The sequence below is a fragment of the Drosophila yakuba genome, chromosome 2L (assembly GCF_016746365.2).
Source record: "Drosophila yakuba strain Tai18E2 chromosome 2L, Prin_Dyak_Tai18E2_2.1, whole genome shotgun sequence".
Taxonomy (NCBI): Eukaryota; Metazoa; Arthropoda; class Insecta; order Diptera; family Drosophilidae; genus Drosophila; species Drosophila yakuba.
The window spans coordinates 3,058,798-3,077,942 of NC_052527.2; the positions used below are offsets into that span (position 1 = coordinate 3,058,798).

Consider the following 19,145-nt stretch of genomic DNA (forward strand, 5'->3'; position numbering starts at 1 on the left):
AGTACCTCCACTCCAGCTAAAGATTGCCATTTCACGTTCGTCGGCATGGACTGGCGGACGAGCTTACTGATCCTGCTGCTGCCCAGTTCCTGGGCATCCGACTTCTGGAACTTTGAGTGTACCTATGGGAACACCCATCCGGATGTGGTGTGCACCTCCGACTTTCGGGTAGTGGGAGGCGCAAAGAACATAAGCTATTCGCTGAGCATGGACAGTTCTGCTTATCAAATCTGTAAGCCGCCGGGTGTGTTTGCTGGTGCCCACTGCATACTACAGGGTACGACCAACCGTACCGTTTCAAATCACACCTTCAGTTTTGCTGTGGAAACCACTGATGGTACACAGCGGCACGAATTTCACCGGACCGACAAGCAAATGACAAGGCCAGTGTGGCGAGACTATTCACCCCACATCAGCAGGAGGGACAATGTGGTCTGTGTGGATGGCCAGTGGAGTTCGCGGAATGACAACTCCACGTTCCAGTGGCGTGTAAGTCTGCTTTCGGACAGAGAATATGATGCGCCTATAATTGGCCACGTGGAAGCTGGCTTCAACAGTCCGCAGGATGTGTGCTTCCGGATGACGCCTTATCGCTACTCTCAATACGAAGTGCGTCTCTGGACACGCTACGATCTGCCGAATTCGCCCTGGACTAGGGACTACTACTCTTTCAATGTTTCGGGGAATGCATCCGTACCAGATCGCCCGCCGAAGTTTGTGCCCAATGCATTTTCGTACGAACCCGGCACCACCGATCTTTATGTCTATTGGGAAGAGCTGTCTGAATTGGAATTCGGGGGTACCGATTTTACGTACGTCTTGGAATCGGACACGGGGTAAGCCATTAGGTACCAACTTAAATGGTACATCTATACCAGCCACTATTGTGATGCCATTTTCAGCAAGAAAGCACGACTGGAGACCGACAGCTGTGCACTCTTCTACGACTGGGATCCCACAAAGTCGGGCACCGTGTATATTTGGAGCCAGAATTTCTTGGGGAGATCGGTGAATAGAACGGAACTAAAATTACCCATTCTGGCCAACTCCGGGCGGCGTGACCCACGGGACTTAAAGTTTGACCTCAGACAGTTAAGAGTTACGTGGGAGCCACCAGAGGAGACGAAAGGACTCATTGGGTTCAACTTCTTCTCGTGCATCACGCACCACGGATTCTGCGGGGGCTTAAATTCGTTGAAGCGGATAGTGTTGCATGAATCGGAGCATCAGTATTCCGTTTGGGAATATGGTGGACTATGGGAGTACTCCATTTGGGGTGTAGCAGCGATTTATGAGGATAATTCCGGCAACGGCATACACTGGGTCTACCAATAATATATAAACCAATTGTTTACCCGTAAGGTCTAGAAATAAACGGTTTCCTTATAACAACAGTTTGCAAAATATTCAAGATTACACATATTAAAAGAACGATCCAAAGTAAATTTCCGTTTGGAACATTAACGGACACTTTTGAATTTGCAAATGTACTAAAATCGTAGTCGATCGATCGATAGACCGACTTTTATCCACGCTTCGCACCAAACGTATTCCATTCCGATATTTTAGTTGATTACAAGACATCGATAGTCGACTGCACTCACTAAGGTTGAAGCCAACGCATCTCTAGAAATCGGTCGCTTTCAGTCACAAAACTGCGATCGTTGCGATCGTTTGCCGTTCAAAAACGCAGAAGTGCACATTGCCGGTTGAAATATCGCGTTGTATTTATTTTATAGTTAAAAATCGCATAAATTATGGTACACTTCACCGCGCTCTGGATGCGAATCATTCGTGTAGGCGACTAACTACACCGGCCGCATTTTTGCAAACTTTCGGTTCTTGAGTTGCGACCGCCGCTTGAGTGGTTTTAAGTGCAAGGAACACCGGCTAAAACCGCCTTCACAGGCTTCTAGCCAAACGAAAATAGTTCGCGAAACGCGGCAGGCGACGCGTCTTTTGGGCTCTCAAAAAGGGCATGAAAACTCGCGAACTGCGGCCAATAAAAGATACATACAGGAAAAAGCGATTGCGCGAATTCTCGGCTGCGTGTGCGCTGCAAATTTGCTCGTGCGGAGCAAAGACAAGCAAAAACAAACGAAAATAGCCGATGAACAAACAAATACGGCTAGTGTGAAGAATAATCTGCGCTGTTTAAACAATTAGCCGCAAAACAAACGCCGGAATCGAGTGCCCCTGTCTGCAAGAGTGTGTGTGTGTGTGTGTGTGTATCTGTATCCCTGGAATGCGCAGTCGCGCATGCGCAAATATTTGTGATTTGTTTTGAAAGGAGAGAAGGAGCTAGAAAGAGAGAGATAGAAAGAGCGAGAGAGCGTACGATCGGATTGGAATAAAAAACATTCGCTAAAGGTGAGTTTTGCTGTTAGATGGGCAACAGCAATTGCAGTTGCCTTGGCCAAACTTGCCATTTTCCCTGCCCACGTTTCTCCACACAGAAAAATGAATACAAGTTTACAACAAGGAACTACCTAAATAGTTTTAGCTAAAGAAGAAAATGCCCAGTAGATCTTCATCATTCTAGTACATGACAACTCACTTATAAGAAGTTCAATGCCGACTCTTCAGCGATTGAAAAACATTGAATCAATACTTCTCTACGTGTACCAAGCCCACGTCAGTCGGCTGAAAATCCATGGGTCTCGGCCCACGGAAAATTAACTCATTGCCCCCACTTTTCCCTTCGATCCCGAAAATTGCTCTATTCTCCTCGGGAACGCCCACTTTGTCAGCGCTACGCCCACCTTGCCTATTTGTTCTTCTTTTGTCTCTGGTCTTTTGTCTTTTCCCTCCACTGTGCCCAACCGAAGGCGGGTTTTTCCTCCACTTATCGCTCGACCACTAGCCACTACGGCCATAAAAGTCCGAGTAAAAATCAATTTCCAAAACAAGCAGGACACAAACAAAGGAAAGAGCCGGAGAGGCGGCGAGGGATTGTGGGGAAAGAAAAGGAATATCGGACGACAATAACATCAATTTTGAGGCATTTATATGCGCCAATAAATTCAACAGTTGCCTGGTTGTGTGAGTGAGACGGGCTGATGGGGGGCAGAAAGAGAGGCAGCAGGAGCGATAGCGATAGTATCGCATCCGAGGAAAGCAACAAATAACAGGCAGAAAGATACACGACAACGCGCAACAATAAGACACAAGATCAAACAAAACCAGCAGCGAAAACCGACTACGCTGCAGCATCCCAGTTGTTTGTGTTGTTGTTGCCGATGCCGATGCTGTTGCTGCAGCAGTTGCAACAGCAACAACCACGCCGCATGCAACAGGTAAAAGCAGCGACGCCACCGTTTCGAAACGAAATGCCCGCGAGAGCGAAAGAGATGGCGCCCAACAACCTGTTACATCGCCCGCTGCCTGAAATATGTAAAGTCAATTTCGTGTATCGGAAAACTGAAAACTGTAACTAATGCCAGGCACCAACAACCAGCAGCATTAACCCATTAACGCGAAAGGGAGAAATCGGCCAAGAAATGCAAATGCCTTTTCCATGGGTTAAGTGGAAAGGAGAATGTTGCAGTTGGGAAAACTTGGCCACATGCCACAAACAATTCAACAGTCAGGCATCCAATAAATTGGGAAAATTTGACAACAAATTAATAGTGATAAAACTAGAACACCATTACTTCTACGACCAAGAGCATGTTTCCCTTTGGGTCCAAATTGAGTATTTAATAATTATTTGTAATGCTTTGCTTTAAGCCTCTATGGTCATTTTGAGTCTTAAGGAACTGTGTGCTTTTCAGCCGTATTTACAAGAATTTCCCAACTTGGCCCGGCATCTTAATGGGTTAAGATCCGCGCCCGTGGGCAACTGAGGCCAAGTTCGTTCTACGCGGCGGTGAATAAAAGACGGCGCAGTCGAGTAAGAAATTTTTGTCAATGAAAGAAAACTTTCTTTCGGGCTTATCCACGCCAACATCGCCAACATCGCCAACATCGCCATCATCGCCGCCGGGCCTCCGTTCACTCTTTCGTTTTCTGTCCTCCTCGCTGGTGATTTTGTTTTGTGTGTCGCCTTGCTTTTTATATTCCTATAAGCAACCATATACTTGTATATCTTTCTGTTTAATTGGGCGGTTTCGAGATTTACGCGCGCCTGCCGCCATCTGCAGAATCTCTTTGGTGTTTGGTGTATGGCTGTATGGTTCCTCGGCACTTTACGTCTCCGCGGGTTCTTCATGGTCCATTAAGACAATTTAGGCTGGCTTCTCTTTTCCGGGCCTTCGGGATTCGGCCATCGGGTGCGTGGGAGTGGCGGGGGCGGTGGCAGGGGCAGGGGCAGGGGCGGCATGGGAGTGACTGCTGCGTGGGAAGCCTCGTCTCTTTGTCATCTTAGGACTGCGGCTGCCAGTTTGATTGCTCGCCAGCCAGGGCAGGCCAAGCCAAGTCATCCAGCCATCGAGTGTCCAAGTTGGCGCAACAAGTGTCCCAGTTTGTGGAGCCGCTGGAAGGCAGCTACTCGAACTAGAACTAGTTTAAGTTTCCTGTCCCGGCCATGTCCCAGCCATCGCTGGAATCTCCTCCACATGGTCACATACTTGCACGCTTATAGTGGCGGTGGGAATGCTAGAAGTAGGTTAACTTAAACATTTGCAATGTTTGTAAATAAAGACTTGCCAAAATGATTATTTAAATATCTAATGATTTCATCTATTTGTATATGTACTATATAACGTTTAAGACTCATAAGCTTTTGAGTGTCACTTTTGGTGCTATGCTTTTGACCGCCACTGTGGCTTTTCCTTTGGGCTCAGTTATGTTGACTGTTGCTGCCGTTTCTACGCTCGCCACTCCCTCCAGCCCCCGATCCGCCCGCCAAGCCTGGAGGAAACCCCCTGTTGGCCAACCTACTCCGCTGTTATTAACCGTTTGGCCACATTTTCTCACACAGAGAGCGCAGAAATACTTCGCAGGCCACTCTGGCAATTGGCGCGCCTCTGGAAATGACAAACGGTCATGAGCATGTGGCTCCGGCCCACGAGGAAGCACAAGGGGGCGTCTCGAGTGCAGCTCCACTAAATTACTGAAATCTAAAAAAATATTCTAAGCATTCGCCGGGAAAACTGAATCGGAATAACTGTATCAGAATGCGCTGATATAAAAACAAGTCTCGTCTCGGGATGCTATAAATTCCAGAAATTATCGAAACGGAACCGGTTGAAATGTATGATAAGTGATCTATAGATCAACATATCGTGTTCTGAGCATGTAAATCAGTTAAGGAACACCGCAAATGATAAGTGCAAGTCTTCTTCGTGGAACATGATCATAATATAAGATTCCTGATAAAAACTAGTTAGTTGTAGTAAGATAAAATATGCAATGATACGCTTTCTGATCCATTTTCTTTAAGCACAAGAAAGAGATGCCCGATTTAATTGCACACCAAATGGGATCTGCACATACCATTGTAATAGGCAATGATCCCATTCGACATAAATGTCGTAGGAATGTAAATGAGACCAGTCGATTGGAACTGACATTAGATCATCAAATGGTCTCGAATCGCATGAGATCCGGCGTCTTTCGCTCGTTTCGAGGGGTGCTCCACTTGAGGTTCATTAGAAGGCCCCTTCTTTACTTTCCATTCGCTCTGCTTCTGGCCAAAACGTTCTCCTGTTGGCCCAAAACAGCCTCACGTAACTGTAACTGATTTGACCTCCCATCACTTAGCTACCAAAAAACCTCCTCCAAAAGCGTCGTTTTTCTCCGCTGCTGCCGTTTTGGCATTGTGAATGGTTATGGTTACAGTGGGGATTGGGGATTGGGTATGGGGGTTCCAGATCTTGGCTGGTGGACTGAGGCATCCGGGGTATCAACGGAACCGACTGGCGGCATTGGGTCTGTTTTGATGCTCGTTTGCCGGAGCTGTGCGACCTCGACAACAAATTTCTATTGCATGCAATTTGGTGAATATCGCATGCACAAATGAACATTAACACTTGGCGGAGACTCGAGAGATGGACCATAAAAAACTACCAAAAAAACTTGTTTGTTCAACAGAAAGCAATGACAACGTACATATTGGTAAATATATGCCACCGATGACGAATATGGCATACACTAAAATTTGGAACGTAAAAATATATGTCTCAAATGATAGCTAGCTAAATACTTTTTATTTCTAAGCAAACATCTGGCTTGCAGCTAAGCATTAAGTATAAAAGTTAGGAACTCAGTATGTTACAAGAATGGAAGTAAACATTCATCTAACAATATGTACAGTGTAGTTTCGTGTGTCCATTCATTTTCTAGGGTATTAAACATCAAAAACGGCAGCCAGGCGGCGGAGCATCGAGTGAAAAAGTGCGCCTAGAAATTAGAAAGTACGCGGCGGTCTGGAGGAGAGGCTCCATCTGAAGTTGGGGCTGGAGCTGGGGCCGAGCTAAAGCTAAAGCTGAATCTGAAGCCCAAGCCAAAGCCAAACCAAAGCTATAGCTATAGACAAAGTCAAGGCGGTGGGTATGTGAGTGTAACTCGATTTGTGACTGTCATAAATGGCGGAAATTGTGGGGCTCGAGACAAAGCGGGCTTGGGGACTGGAAACTGGGGGACTGGGGACCGAAAGACGGAAAGACGAAGGCTTTCTGGCTAGCTTTCTGCTTTCTACTGCCGGCCTGCCGGTCTTCAGCTGCGGCTCTTTCCAACTCCGAGCTGCAAACACCAACTTCAGCTGCAGCTCCAACTTCAGCTCAAACTCCAACTCCAACTCCGGCTCCGTTTTTCTTTCTTGCTTGACTATAATTTGTGCCATCAGCATTTTGTTGTCGTTATCGTTAGTAGAGACCAGAAGACTGTGAACTGAACTGAAGACTGAATACTGAATACTGAAGCCAGAAGACTGAAGCCAAAAGACAGAAGACAGCAGACAGAAGACAGGCGACGGCAATGAAGCGTACGTTTTGACATTTCTCCAGCTCCGCCAAAGCCTCTCTCTTTTGGCTTGCTCTGGTCTCCATAATTATCGAAGCGGAGAAGAACGCACTGCCACAATTTGGCCAGATTTTTATTAATTCCCACCTTGCACACCCCCTGCCGCCCTCCCCATTTTATGACTTATTCAATTCGCCACCAGCCGCAGCACAGCCTTAATACTCGCATAGCCCCAACCCAATCGATGGAGAAGCCGAGAACCGGCTCAAGTTCGCCTCGATCTGCGTTTATTATTACACTTAATGTGACTTGATTTATAAACAAGAGCAGCGGCAGAACACAGCCTCCACCGGTGGACCGACCAACCAACCACTGGTCACCTCTCCTCTCGCCACCCGCCCAGCTGTTGCGAAGAGGAGAAGACAGCCGATCGACATGGCTCAGTGACCAAAAGGAACACTGCGCGAAAATCGATCGGGTATTGCATCTCATTTCTTGGTCTGCCAACTGCAAACTTGCCATGCATTTATTGAGTGCATTAATATCAGTTTTTGAAATATTTTGCCTCTTGGTTTTCAAAAGGTATTTGGTATACGTAAAGATATATTTTCGCCAGTGCACTTGCCGTATTGGTGTTGGGTTACCCCACATACTGCTCTTTTCATCGCCGCCCGATTGGAACTGTCTTTTTATTCATTTAATTAGTTCATAAATCAGCGTGGAAAAGCTGCAACGCGCAGTTTCACCTCCGATGTGTAACACTTCCCTTTCCACAGTAACTCGCTCTCTTTGGGTTAAGCCCACCAAGTGGCTTCCTTCCTGGGTTCCCGGGTTCCTGGGTCTTTGAATAGATCGTTCAATCCGGAAGTTTGTTGCGCTGGCAGACAAAAGAAGTGCGACTCTAAGCGGCTTTTGTGCCCAAGAAAGGAAATAGAATTCCTACCTCGCCCCTTCCTTTTCGGTCGACTGAGAATCTCAGAGTCATTTTAATGGTTTCCGCTTTTTATGGCATTGCCCCTGCCGTATTATTGGTAAAAAATTAATAGAAATTTAATTGGACGGCCCTGTGGAAACGGGGGGAAATTGGTTCTCTAGGCATTTATTGCGCATACGCGCCAGCTTTTGCCGCTGTCGCTAATTGTTATTGCTCTGGGTCGTCGGAGTTGGTAGTTCTTTATGGTTTCTTCACGCTCCGGTCTTTGTGTTTATAGTTAACTGGACGTGCGGGAGGTTAAAGCGTGCTAATGCTTACATAATGCATTGTTTTCGGCTCTCTTTATTGTTACCTCCCCGCCCTTCTCACGTATTTTTCACGAGTTTTTCATGTAGTTTTCACGTCTCGTGTACGTGAGGTAGGCCCAGTTGGGTGGAAGGGCGAGAGAGTCGAGGACATTTTAGGGCCCTCATAAATTATTATTATCTCGGGTTTCGTAATCCCATGGCATAGGAAAATGATGAATAGTCCCTGTTCTCATTCACAGTTTGATCCAGTTCCCTTCTGGGTTCCAGTTTTATGACAGGGAAAAGTAGAAGATGGCACCAGATAACCGATAACCTTTCATAGGTATAAATCAACGTGTGACTTGATTTATATTGGTTCTATTGGGATAATTTGGTCTAATTTGTGGCCTTCTTAGGGCTGTTCTCTGGGGAGCCCTAGGTAAAGAAATATTTTAGTCCATATTAGCAGATAGCATCATCAATTATCTCATTTATAAACGTTGAAACTAACATGAAATGAATTTTAAAACGTTTAGAGCCGCCACATATTTAGAAACCTTAAATAATTAAACCCATCTTAGACTAGCCTCCAACTTCACTATACTATAACTGAGATCTTGTCAAATACCAGCACATATAATTGATTGCCCTCCGGACACTCCACCCACACTTGTGGCAACCTGTAATCTACGAAAATCATATCACACCAAATGCAGCACGCGCTCTTTACCGCCCACGTTTATTCAAAATTTTCGGGGATTGTAAACTATGTGGAGGGTTTTTTGTTCTCTAAATAAAGCCATTCCAGAAAAAAAAAATCGAAAGTAGCTGGCTGGACTTCGAGAAGAATTTCAGCAGCCCCAAAACTAATGAAATGCCAGCGACAACAAAAGAATTCAAGCATTAGCATACATGAATTTATTCCCGTTTATTAATTTTGTGAGGTTAATTTATGTGGAGAGAGGCATGATGAAACAGAAATTTGAACCGAAGAAATGTTTAGTTTTGCTGATGAAGAATGTTTTTGAACCGCCTCCAGCCGGATGATAATTAAATATTTGTACATATGAACTTTACTGGGTTACGGGGCCAACAGAAAATAGAAAAAATATGTATAGACTATGGTAAAGAGGGGTATGGGGGGGACTCTACCAAGTCCGGCTTGATCTTGGGTTTTTGTGTTCTAGCTTTTGGCAAGAAGTCGACTTACAAGTCACTCCATTCGATGCTGGCCTTAAGATTAATGTTTCCCCGTTCGCCGACTCTGGCAAATTAGCATATTCCAACAATTTGCGGCTTGTTCTGCGTTAATGTGGATGTTGTAACTGCCTTGCAGATAGATTCCCACTTTAGATTTTTGTGTTTTCGGAGGGCGTGGTAATGAGTTCTCGCCAAAAGATTCTCGTTATGCGATAAATTCGAAAGTTACCGAAACGATTTGGGTTTTCATTTGTGAGCAGAGTTTTTGTCCGTCTCAGGTAATTTACATGCATAAACAATTTGCACAAAAGTGTTTGCCGTTGCCTGGGAGTTTCGCGCATGAAATGGCCAAGTTTATGGCTATCGACGGGCGGTCGGAGGTCCACAAAACCCGGAGACTTGGAGACCCCAGTCTACCCGGCTGTCGTAAAAATCAAATATGCGACGCAGACTTGACACAAATGATACCCATAAACCATAACAACGTAGAACCGAGAAATGGAAGTTGTTGTATTCCGCCGATTCCGATTGAGGGATTGGCGAGAGCTATGGTTTCTCGATTTGTATTCGAATTTGCCCAGGGAGTGGCTCTGAATTGATGCCTATTCAGGTTAATTTTGAGTCGCTTCGATTGGGCCTCACTTGAATAAAATATAGATAAGGGACTTTCAAAGTTCCAAGATGTTTGCAACACGATTTACATACATATTAATTCTGTTCAGAGTTTTATGTATGTTTTCTTCTGCTCAGCTCAGCACATAATTAAGCAGATTATTACCTATTAGACCCCTGGAGATCGTGTTTACTAGATGCTGAAAGAGCAGTAGGGAAAGCAAGAGAAATCATATAAACTTATAGTTCTTAGATGTAATAATCTACTACCATAATTGAATTAGCTTGACTTGCTTAGGTGTAAATGTGTCTATGTCTATATCTATGTTTAATATATTCAAATATTTATGATTAGGCTGATACTTGAACACTCCCATAAACCCAAGTCGCAGTTTTTTAATCTCTTTCCGTAAGCCCTTTCTTCTTTCCATTAGCCAGCTGAGAATTATAATTCCCACAGCTGTTTGCCCAGCTACTGCTCCAGTTTGGAGCTTTTCATTAGGAAAAGAGCCGCCGCATCGGTAATCAACTTAGCCCCCCACCAACACAGTTTTGACTTATCGCTTAACCTTCACTCAGTTTTAACTCTCACCACCCGTCTTTTGTTTTCCTGCCTTTGTCTAACTCGTTAGCTTTTTGCATTGTTTAGATGTTGTTTCTTGCCTACTGTGCTACACATGGCTTTCAAACTCTGTGGCTGGAACATGAAGAAGACAATTTTGTGGGTGGCCTCCTCGTGAGCGATTGAAAATTAGAGTCAAATCATTTTCGACTTTGTCTATAATCGTGGCGTATGCATTTCAAGCGTATCCATTTCTATGGACCCGGATTGAATTCTTTTCCAAGAACTGCAGAGCCGGAGTGAGTGAGTGTCACGTGCAACATAATCGTCTTTCGATGGTTACAAATCTTCTCAAGCCGAGCCCGTTGATAAATGGAACTTGAGGCCGAGGGGCGAGTTTGTGTCTTAAGTCTTTTGAATGGCGTTGTGGTGTGTGGATCCTTTTGTGTCTGCGCTTCATTCATTCGTTCATTCACGAACATTTTCGCTCTTCCGCCAAAGTTTCTTACTTATTTTTATTTCCCTCGAAGCTGAAGGCAAAGTCATCTGTATGACTTAATGTCGACGCCGACAGCGACAGCGACAGCGACAGCGACGCTTGTCGTTTGTCATTCGATCCGAGCAGCGAAGGCGTTTGATATATAAGTGTATATTTGTATATGGCCCAGGCTTTCCCCGGATTTTTGTGGCGCAGCGTTTGAAAAACGATATAGTCGCATTGAGACGGGTTGTTACGCTGTACCACGCGTTTTCTGGTGCGTGCAATGCAAATCCGCAGCCAATTCCAATTCCAATTCCAAATCCAATGGAGCGTGCAGCCCCGATCCGGAGACTTTCAGTACTTACCATATTCTTATGTTTCGATGTGGGTGTGCAGGTTTGCTTGTCGCATTCGCCATGGCTTGTGGGTGGCCAAGTGGAGTTGGCGGCGAACTGGGGATAAATCCATATATCCATGTTGGAAAAAATAAATAAAATTGAAACAGCGCCATTTCCTGCTGTAAACCATAGTCGAAACGAATAAGGCTCTTAATTACTTGGAGTTAACGTTTGATACATATAAGAACCTCTGCATTTACTAGATGGCTTTGAGCAGTAACGCAATTCATATTGTCTGCTTAATAGGTTGTATTTACTGTTCAATGCAGTGAGTGATCTTATTCTTGACCAATTAACATCACCCTCCTGCAAGTGCCTGCAATCATGGGTTGGTCATCCCTGCTCTGGCCCATTTCCCTGCGATTCAGCATAGTTCAGTACAAAAAAGCTTGAGGCTTTTCATCACGGACTTCGTTGTCTGGGCGCGCGGTCAGTTTGGGATTGTTGTTAAGTAAGTGTACTTAACCCACATGACTTGCGGTTTGGGTCTTTCTCAGTGCGGGCTAAAAACTCGGTTTCTGCCCGTGGCTGTCATTACTCGAAAAGGCCAAAAAGCTGTCATTGCCTGCGATCTGTTGAGTTGTTGTGGCCACAGTGCGTATACGTGTGCGTATGCGTGCGCAAAGAGATTTCTTAACCTTGAGTGACTTTGAGCGTTTCTCAACCAGCCATCCAATCCAATCCATCCATTCGTCCATGTTTATTTATGCTCCCCCTTTGGCTCTGCGTTTATTAACCAATTTTTTTTCGCTGATTGTACTTTGGGTTTATTAAATTACCGATTGCACGTGTGCGTGTCTGCGTACTTGACTCTACGCTCATTTCCTTAATTAAACACTTGTTTCACGGTCCGTTGGCCAATCCAAACGGTATTTCATATATAAAAATGCCAAAGATTTGCAAAAAAAAAAAAAAAACAAAATTCAGCTGATGAAGCTCATTTGCAGAAATAATGATCAATCGGCAAAAAGTGATTATATTCAAAGATTATGTAAAAGCGATCAACAGCAATTTTCAATGGCTAGCAATAAATTATCACTAGAAAGTTGCTTCATCATTACTTTTAAAGAGCTGGCTTTGCGAAAAAATAATGACACAAAGTTGATTTGTTGAAAAATACCATTTCAATATCATATTTATTGCTTAAGTAAAATTACTAGCGTAATAAGTTATTCATATTTTCCTTGCAATTATAATATAAGATCCACTTCCTTTGCAAATCGTGCTACCAGTTTTTGTTCTACCCATCTGCTTGCGTGTAACTTTCAGTTTAACCCTTCAAGATGTTTTCCATTAACTTGGCTTGTATCTGGCAGTTGCCATCTATAACAAATAAATTCATGGCTAGACCCATTAAAAGCTTATTATGCTCTTTGTATGCCACTCTGGTTTTATTGTTTTATTGTCCATTGTCGAGTGCTGGAGGTAGCGCGTTCCCAGTCTCCCAGCCGAAGAAGCCACCCACAAAGTGGTGGGAAAAGTAATTTTCATAATTTTGCACTCCGACACCTTCACCTCCTCCTTTTTGAGAATCGGAAGCCCCCGGGGGAGTTATAATTCTCGACTCGTTGGGAATTCACATTTACATGGAGCTGGGCGAGAGCTGTGAGCTGGAACCCCTTATTAAAATGACACTAATTATGGCAATCTGTTATTGGCCACAACGAGCCGAGGCCAACGCCTATGCCCACTTCAAAGCCAGATTAGCTTTTGGCCAGATCAAATGTTTATTAGCGAAAGCAACAGAATTGTAGGTACGCCCTCACGCATTAAGTGGTAGAGTATTTAAAATATAAAAGGTAAAAACAAACGAGTAAATACGTTGGACATACATAGCTATCGCCGAAGGCCAAACACGCTCTTGTACACGCATATTGAAATGTGTACATTTTTATTTATTATTTTTTTCGGTTTTATTATTTACCCCTTTCCACTTTGGACTCGACTTCGGTCACCAGGTGATGATTCGCTATTTGCCGCAAAGGGGACTCGTTTCGGTTCGCCAGGGGTTAAGGAGGGAAGTTGAAAGAGGTTAAGACGCAGTATGTGTACATGTGCTACAAATTGAAGGCTTTTTATGGGTCTACCCTTGCCCTAGGGGTTCCTTTGTGGGCCCGAGAAGTTGGGCTATAGATCAGCAGATTATAGATCTTCATGTTCGTTGCTAATGAGTCACTGAAACTCATAATTACAGGGTGTCTTCTGCTTTAATTAGGTATCATACGCATGTTTTCTTCCAGAGATTTTAAATAGTACTATAGTTAAAACACTTTAGTTCCTAGCACTTGAGTCCTACCCTTATAACCTAGTTAGTTTTCATAGTTAGAGTATCCCGAGTTCTTCCTGTGAATCGCAGCTTTCATTTCACTCCTTCATCATTACTTGCTGCCCGCGAAGCTTTTCATTTGATGTCTCCCCTCGTTTTCCCATGGCCCCGGCCAAAAAAGGGAGAATCGCTGGCCGCGAATGGGTCTGGGGGGCAGTTGAGGGTTAAGTATTGGCATTTCCGACTGGGAGACCGAGACTCGTCTTCATTGAAATCGAGCTCGGTGCTCAGAGCTCAGAGCTCAGAGCTGAGAGCCTCACAATCGGACTGGGCAACCAAACGGAGGACTGACTGGATCCCAGTTTCAACTTGCACACGGCATGGCAATCAAAGCCAGTAAATCTACACCAAAAGCAACAATAGCCGGGCAAACAACAACAACAACAAGCGGAGCAATATTTGTGCTCATTAAGCGTAACTGACACACGAAGTTTTTTGTTTTTTTTGGAGGGTTTCTTCATTTCGCAAGTCGCCAAAAACTACGCCAACGGGACTGAGTTTTTTCGGCTGAGGCTGTGACTCAAGATCTGGCCTCCACACTCCGTTCTTCCCTCCAGTTTTTTGAGAGAAGAGTTGCTGCATTGTTTTGTATACCCTTTATGAGGGGTACTGGTGTTCTTGCGATGGTTTCTTCAAGAAGAACGGCCTTGCATCGCTTACTAAGGAAATGAAGTTTATTAGAAAACTTGGACGTTGAAAGGGAAACTTGGACACAGAGTGGTAAATGTTTGTCTAGAAAGGCATCTGATATTATTAACATATATATGTTATTGCATACTTTTAGACCGCTTAAATCGTGGTATACTATTAAATAGGGTATCTGAATAGTTGCCCTCTTGACACTTCACTTTTCCCCTTTTCGCTTTGCATTTTCGTTTCGTTTTTCCTTTTGCCCAATTTCAGGCCCCCCAAACGGGCTGAGAGCGATTGCTATTATTTTGAGGTAATTCGATGATTTACAACGGTTGCCTTGTTTTGTAAGTTTTCTTTTCAGAATGCCACAGATCCCACTGGCTGTCCAGCGCAGCTTTATGTGTGTGTTATGTTCAGACCACGGCTGTCTCGATGTCTGGATGTCTGGGTCTCTGGGTGCAACAATGAAGGGCCCAACCTCGACAACCAGGCCCTCGCCACATTCCTTTGTTATTTTCGCAATGTTTCCCCAGTTTCTTATTGTTTTTTTTTTTTTTGGATTCTTTTTTATTTCGCTGAATGATGGGCACTGCTGTAATTCCCGCATACCCCGAAGATCTGAATGAGTTTTATGCTCTGGGGGAAGTGGTCGCCTTTTGTAAATTCTTTCGCGGGCATCTTACATTTCACACCTGTTGTCATTTCGCTCGTTTTCTCACCCCAATGTGATGTTTGCGTTCAAAAAGGGGGAGTCGCTGGACAAGTTGACAGCCTAAATAGCTCGAAAGGGGAAAAAGTGACTTAGACCCACTTACAGCATATGTCAGCTGTAACTGATATGCAGATGTTCGCCCCTCGGAATTGAAACAAAATTGATTACTTTCCGCTCAGTCGGCGGCTATTAACTTAGCCATATTACAGCTTCAAGGGGAAACTATAAAATATACTACCTATTTTATATTTTAACCGCCACATTTATATGACTAGGCTTCGTTAATACGAAACTGTTAGCACAGGCTATTATATAGGTACCTATATAACCCCAAACATATTTTGTTAAAGCGTTCTGATGCAACACCCATTTTGTCATTACCACAAATTGCCCTACCTAACTACCATAATCACGTCAATCTCCGAACTCTGCAACATTTCAATTTTCCTGCCCCAGAGAGCCGCCATCCATCAAAGCATGAACAATTTCACTTTCCAGATACAAATGCTCTGATATGCGGTGATGATTCAGTGCATCGGGCTGCCTTTCGGTTTCCAAACCAGAAGCGGAAGCCTTCGTTTAGTCGACTCACATCTGGTGATTAGACGCTTCAGCGCCAGCCCATCCGATCCCAGCCAGAAAGCGGAGACCAACGACATGTTCCCTTTGCCACACCGAAAGAAATAAGAGTCAAAATAAAAATAAAGCAGATTTTTGTATAGGAATTCTTTAGATGGGATGTCCTGCAAGAAGCCTAATGGCAACTCTCAGTATGTAGCAACGTAAATATGCCATTGGTAATATGAGTTCATCATATACTTGTAATATATATCACAAGTGGGGGACCCTTTTTATAAGTGTGCTGGCGACATTTTGGCGACGCTTCGCTGCACTTTTTGTTGAGCACTCCGTGGCGAGGACGTGAATGTGGACGTGGACGTGTGTGCCCGCATCGTGTGCCATGTCATGGCTCCAGTGGTGCGATAAATGCTCATTTCACTTTCTATCAGCGTCTCGCGGCAGTCTAATGGAGGTTTAATTATGCTGCTCCGGCGGCGTGCCCTCGGCTGTCGCATAAATTACACCGAGCAATGGCTTGATTTATTGCTGGCCTATAGCTTTTTCCACTTAAGATTTTCGCTAATGCCCTGCCCATTTTTTGTGTGTGCTATCTTGCAGTGACTTATGTGACAATATGACTGCGAGGTCGTAGACACCGGAAAATCAGGGCGAGGGACGGAAGGGCAGAGGACGGAACACCGAAACGACACAAGGCGAACAAGGAACCAACACGAAAATGTCCGGCAATCAACAGCAGCAGCAACAGCAACAGAAGTCATTAACTAACAACGCGGCAGCAGCAGCAGCAACAAACGAAGCAACCACTTTGGGCCATAATTTGATAAAAATAAATAGCGTTGACAAAATAGTAGGCAAAAGTCAGGCAGCAACGCAAGCAATTAACAAACTACAGCAGCAGCAGCAGCAGCAGCAGCAGCAACAAATTCACCAGCGTCGCTCATTGCTGCCAGCAACAGGAGGAGCCACTAATCCCCACCAGCCACACTCATCGCAGCAACAAAGCGGAACGCCAACGCCAACAGCTCAGTCGGCAGCCCAAAAGCAGCAGCAACAGCAACAGCAGCAGCAGCAGGCGCAGCAACAATCACATCAATTGCAGACGGTGGCCACGATACACCAGCCGCACACCACGCAGCAGCCGGCATTGACTTCCCGCCTGCCCATCCAGCAGCAATCCGCTAAAGAATTGCCCAATCTAGCCGGCCAGCAGCGCCGCAGCTTCCACTACCAGTTGCAACATCAGCAGCAATCTCTGCGCAGCCCGCAGCTGAAGGCACCGGCACCCGCCCACTCTATACCGCCAAGGTACCAGCCACCGCCACAGCCGGCCACCGGGATCCTCAAGCCGCACTTGCCACTCAAGTATCCGCCGGATATCCCCCAGCTATCTAGCATCTACATTCCCGACTCCATCAAGCAACAGCAGCAGCAGCAACAGCAACAGCAGCAACAACTGCAGCAGCAGCAGTCGCGATATCTGCCAGCACACCAGCCGGGAGCGAAGGATATGCTGAAGTTTGTGCGCAAGCCCGACCAGGAACACCCATCGCCCAATGCCTCGGTCACGTCCAGCGGCACGGGAATACCCACGGCCAATGGCGGTGGTCGTCTGACCGCCGAGCAGAACCGCCAGTTGCAGTCGCTGGTCAACGAACTGCGTGCGCTGAAGGAGCAGAATCAGCGTCTTCTGGACGACAACCAGGAGTTGCGGGATCTGTGCTGTTTCCTGGACGACGACCGGCAGAAGGGACGCAAGCTGGCGCGGGAATGGCAGAGATTTGGGCGATACACAGCCAGTGTGATGCGACAGGAGGTGGCCGCGTACCAGGTGGGTTAAACCCCTAACAGCACTCCCTTTCTTCAAATACTAATGTCTTTATTTCCTTCATGCAGAACAAACTACGTCAGCTGGATGATAAGCAGCAGGAGCTAATCACCGATAATCTGGAGCTCAAAGAGCTCTGCCTCTACTTGGACGAGGAGCGTGCCCATGTGGCGGCCAATGCGCTGTGCGCCGGTTGCGGAGCAGCCACCAGGAATGCGCTACGTGATGACGGCGATGGTTCCAGCTCCAGCACGAATGCAGATGAGACCATCACCGCCTTGAGGAACTTCGCAGAGCAGCGGCAACTACCCCAGGTGGGCTAGCAGAGAAATCACCAAACAGAACATGACCTAATGACGCTTTCAATTTGATTCCCAACAGGATCTACGTCATGCTCACACGCTGAACGACCAGACGCTTCAGTATGTGCGCTCGCTGGAGCGCCGCATCCAGCAACTGGAGGAAGAGCGCACCACGCCCACGGCCCACCTGCAGCAGCCGACGACGCCCACGCCGCAGGCCACGCCCACGCCAACGGTCACATCTGCAGCCACTCCAGCCAAATCAGCAGCATCGCCCCACCAGCAGCAACAGCAGCAGCAACATCAACAGCAGCAGCAGCAGCAAGACATCGTGGCCGCTGCAGCGGCCGCAGCTGCTGCTATCCAAATGCCGGAGCCGATTGCCGGGCGACCAGAGGCGGTGGTCCGTGCCCTCCAGGTGCTCGAGGTGCGTGAGCAGCTGGAGCGAGATCGCCTGGGCAACCTGGCTGGGAGCGCACTCGACCAGATGGACGATGGCGAGAAGGCGCTGGTCCGCGAGATGTGCAACGTGGTCTGGCGCAAACTCGAGGGCAGTCCACATGGGCCGGCGGCCCTGGAACCGCTCTAAGCCGGCGCAGAGAGCCAAGGGCGGAGGCAACCTAAGGCGGGCTAACACCTAGACTCTAATGTTTAAAGCTAACTTATGCCGTAATATTTAACCCTAAACATTGTACAAAGTTCAAACCACAACCTTAGCTTAAGCTACCGCTGAAGGCGAAAGAATACTCAACAAATATTTGGGATGCTCCAGCAACTGATACATGATGCAGGGAAATAAATTGGGTTAGGCATATTGATCATTATGGACCATTACTCGCTTTCAATATTAGAGTTCATTTAATGCATATACGAGTATTGTTAGATTCAGCTTCAAATTCCAGCCTTAACTGGTCTTAAAGCTGGACATTTTGGATGCGAATCGATATGAACTGTTCAGGGCGATGACTTCGCAGAATCAAGTAATCAACGCAATTGTTGTTTATTTTCGATTTGGACAAACTTTCTTGGGATCACTCTTTTTAATTAGTTTCTAACACTGCTGATCAGTTGATGGAGTATGCTCACAATTATTTTATTTACTTATTGTAAACTTTGACTGTTATTTTTGAATGCCAAGAGGAAGACCACTTTAATGAAAATTTTGCTAACTCGAAATACAATGCAACAAATATTTCCATACTCATCAATGTGCCTCTGATTTCCTAAGTACTTTAATTGGGTTGCTTTATGTCCGATGGCCACTGGTGCACTGGTTCACTGTTGCAACCGATCCACAAAATGTATCTTCTTCTGTGATAAATCTAAGCGCATTACACGCTTTCCCGCTCACACTTACGTATGTACATACGTGGTTTTTGGGACAAACG

The 19,145-nt window shown here is 45.7% G+C and overlaps 1 protein-coding gene across 1 annotated transcript; it reads left to right on the plus strand.

The window, feature by feature from the left end:
* The first annotated feature begins 1,636 nt into the window (after positions 1–1,636).
* Positions 1,637–18,957, plus strand: LOC6526658 (transcription factor SPT20 homolog). The gene is made up of 4 exons (XM_002087730.4): positions 1,637–2,370; positions 16,228–17,458; positions 17,524–17,769; positions 17,837–18,957. The coding sequence occupies exons 2-4, from the start codon at positions 16,346–16,348 to the stop codon at positions 18,344–18,346; spliced, it is 1,869 nt and encodes a 622-aa protein (XP_002087766.1). The 5' UTR covers positions 1,637–2,370; positions 16,228–16,345; the 3' UTR covers positions 18,347–18,957.
* The last annotated feature ends 188 nt before the right edge of the window (positions 18,958–19,145 follow it).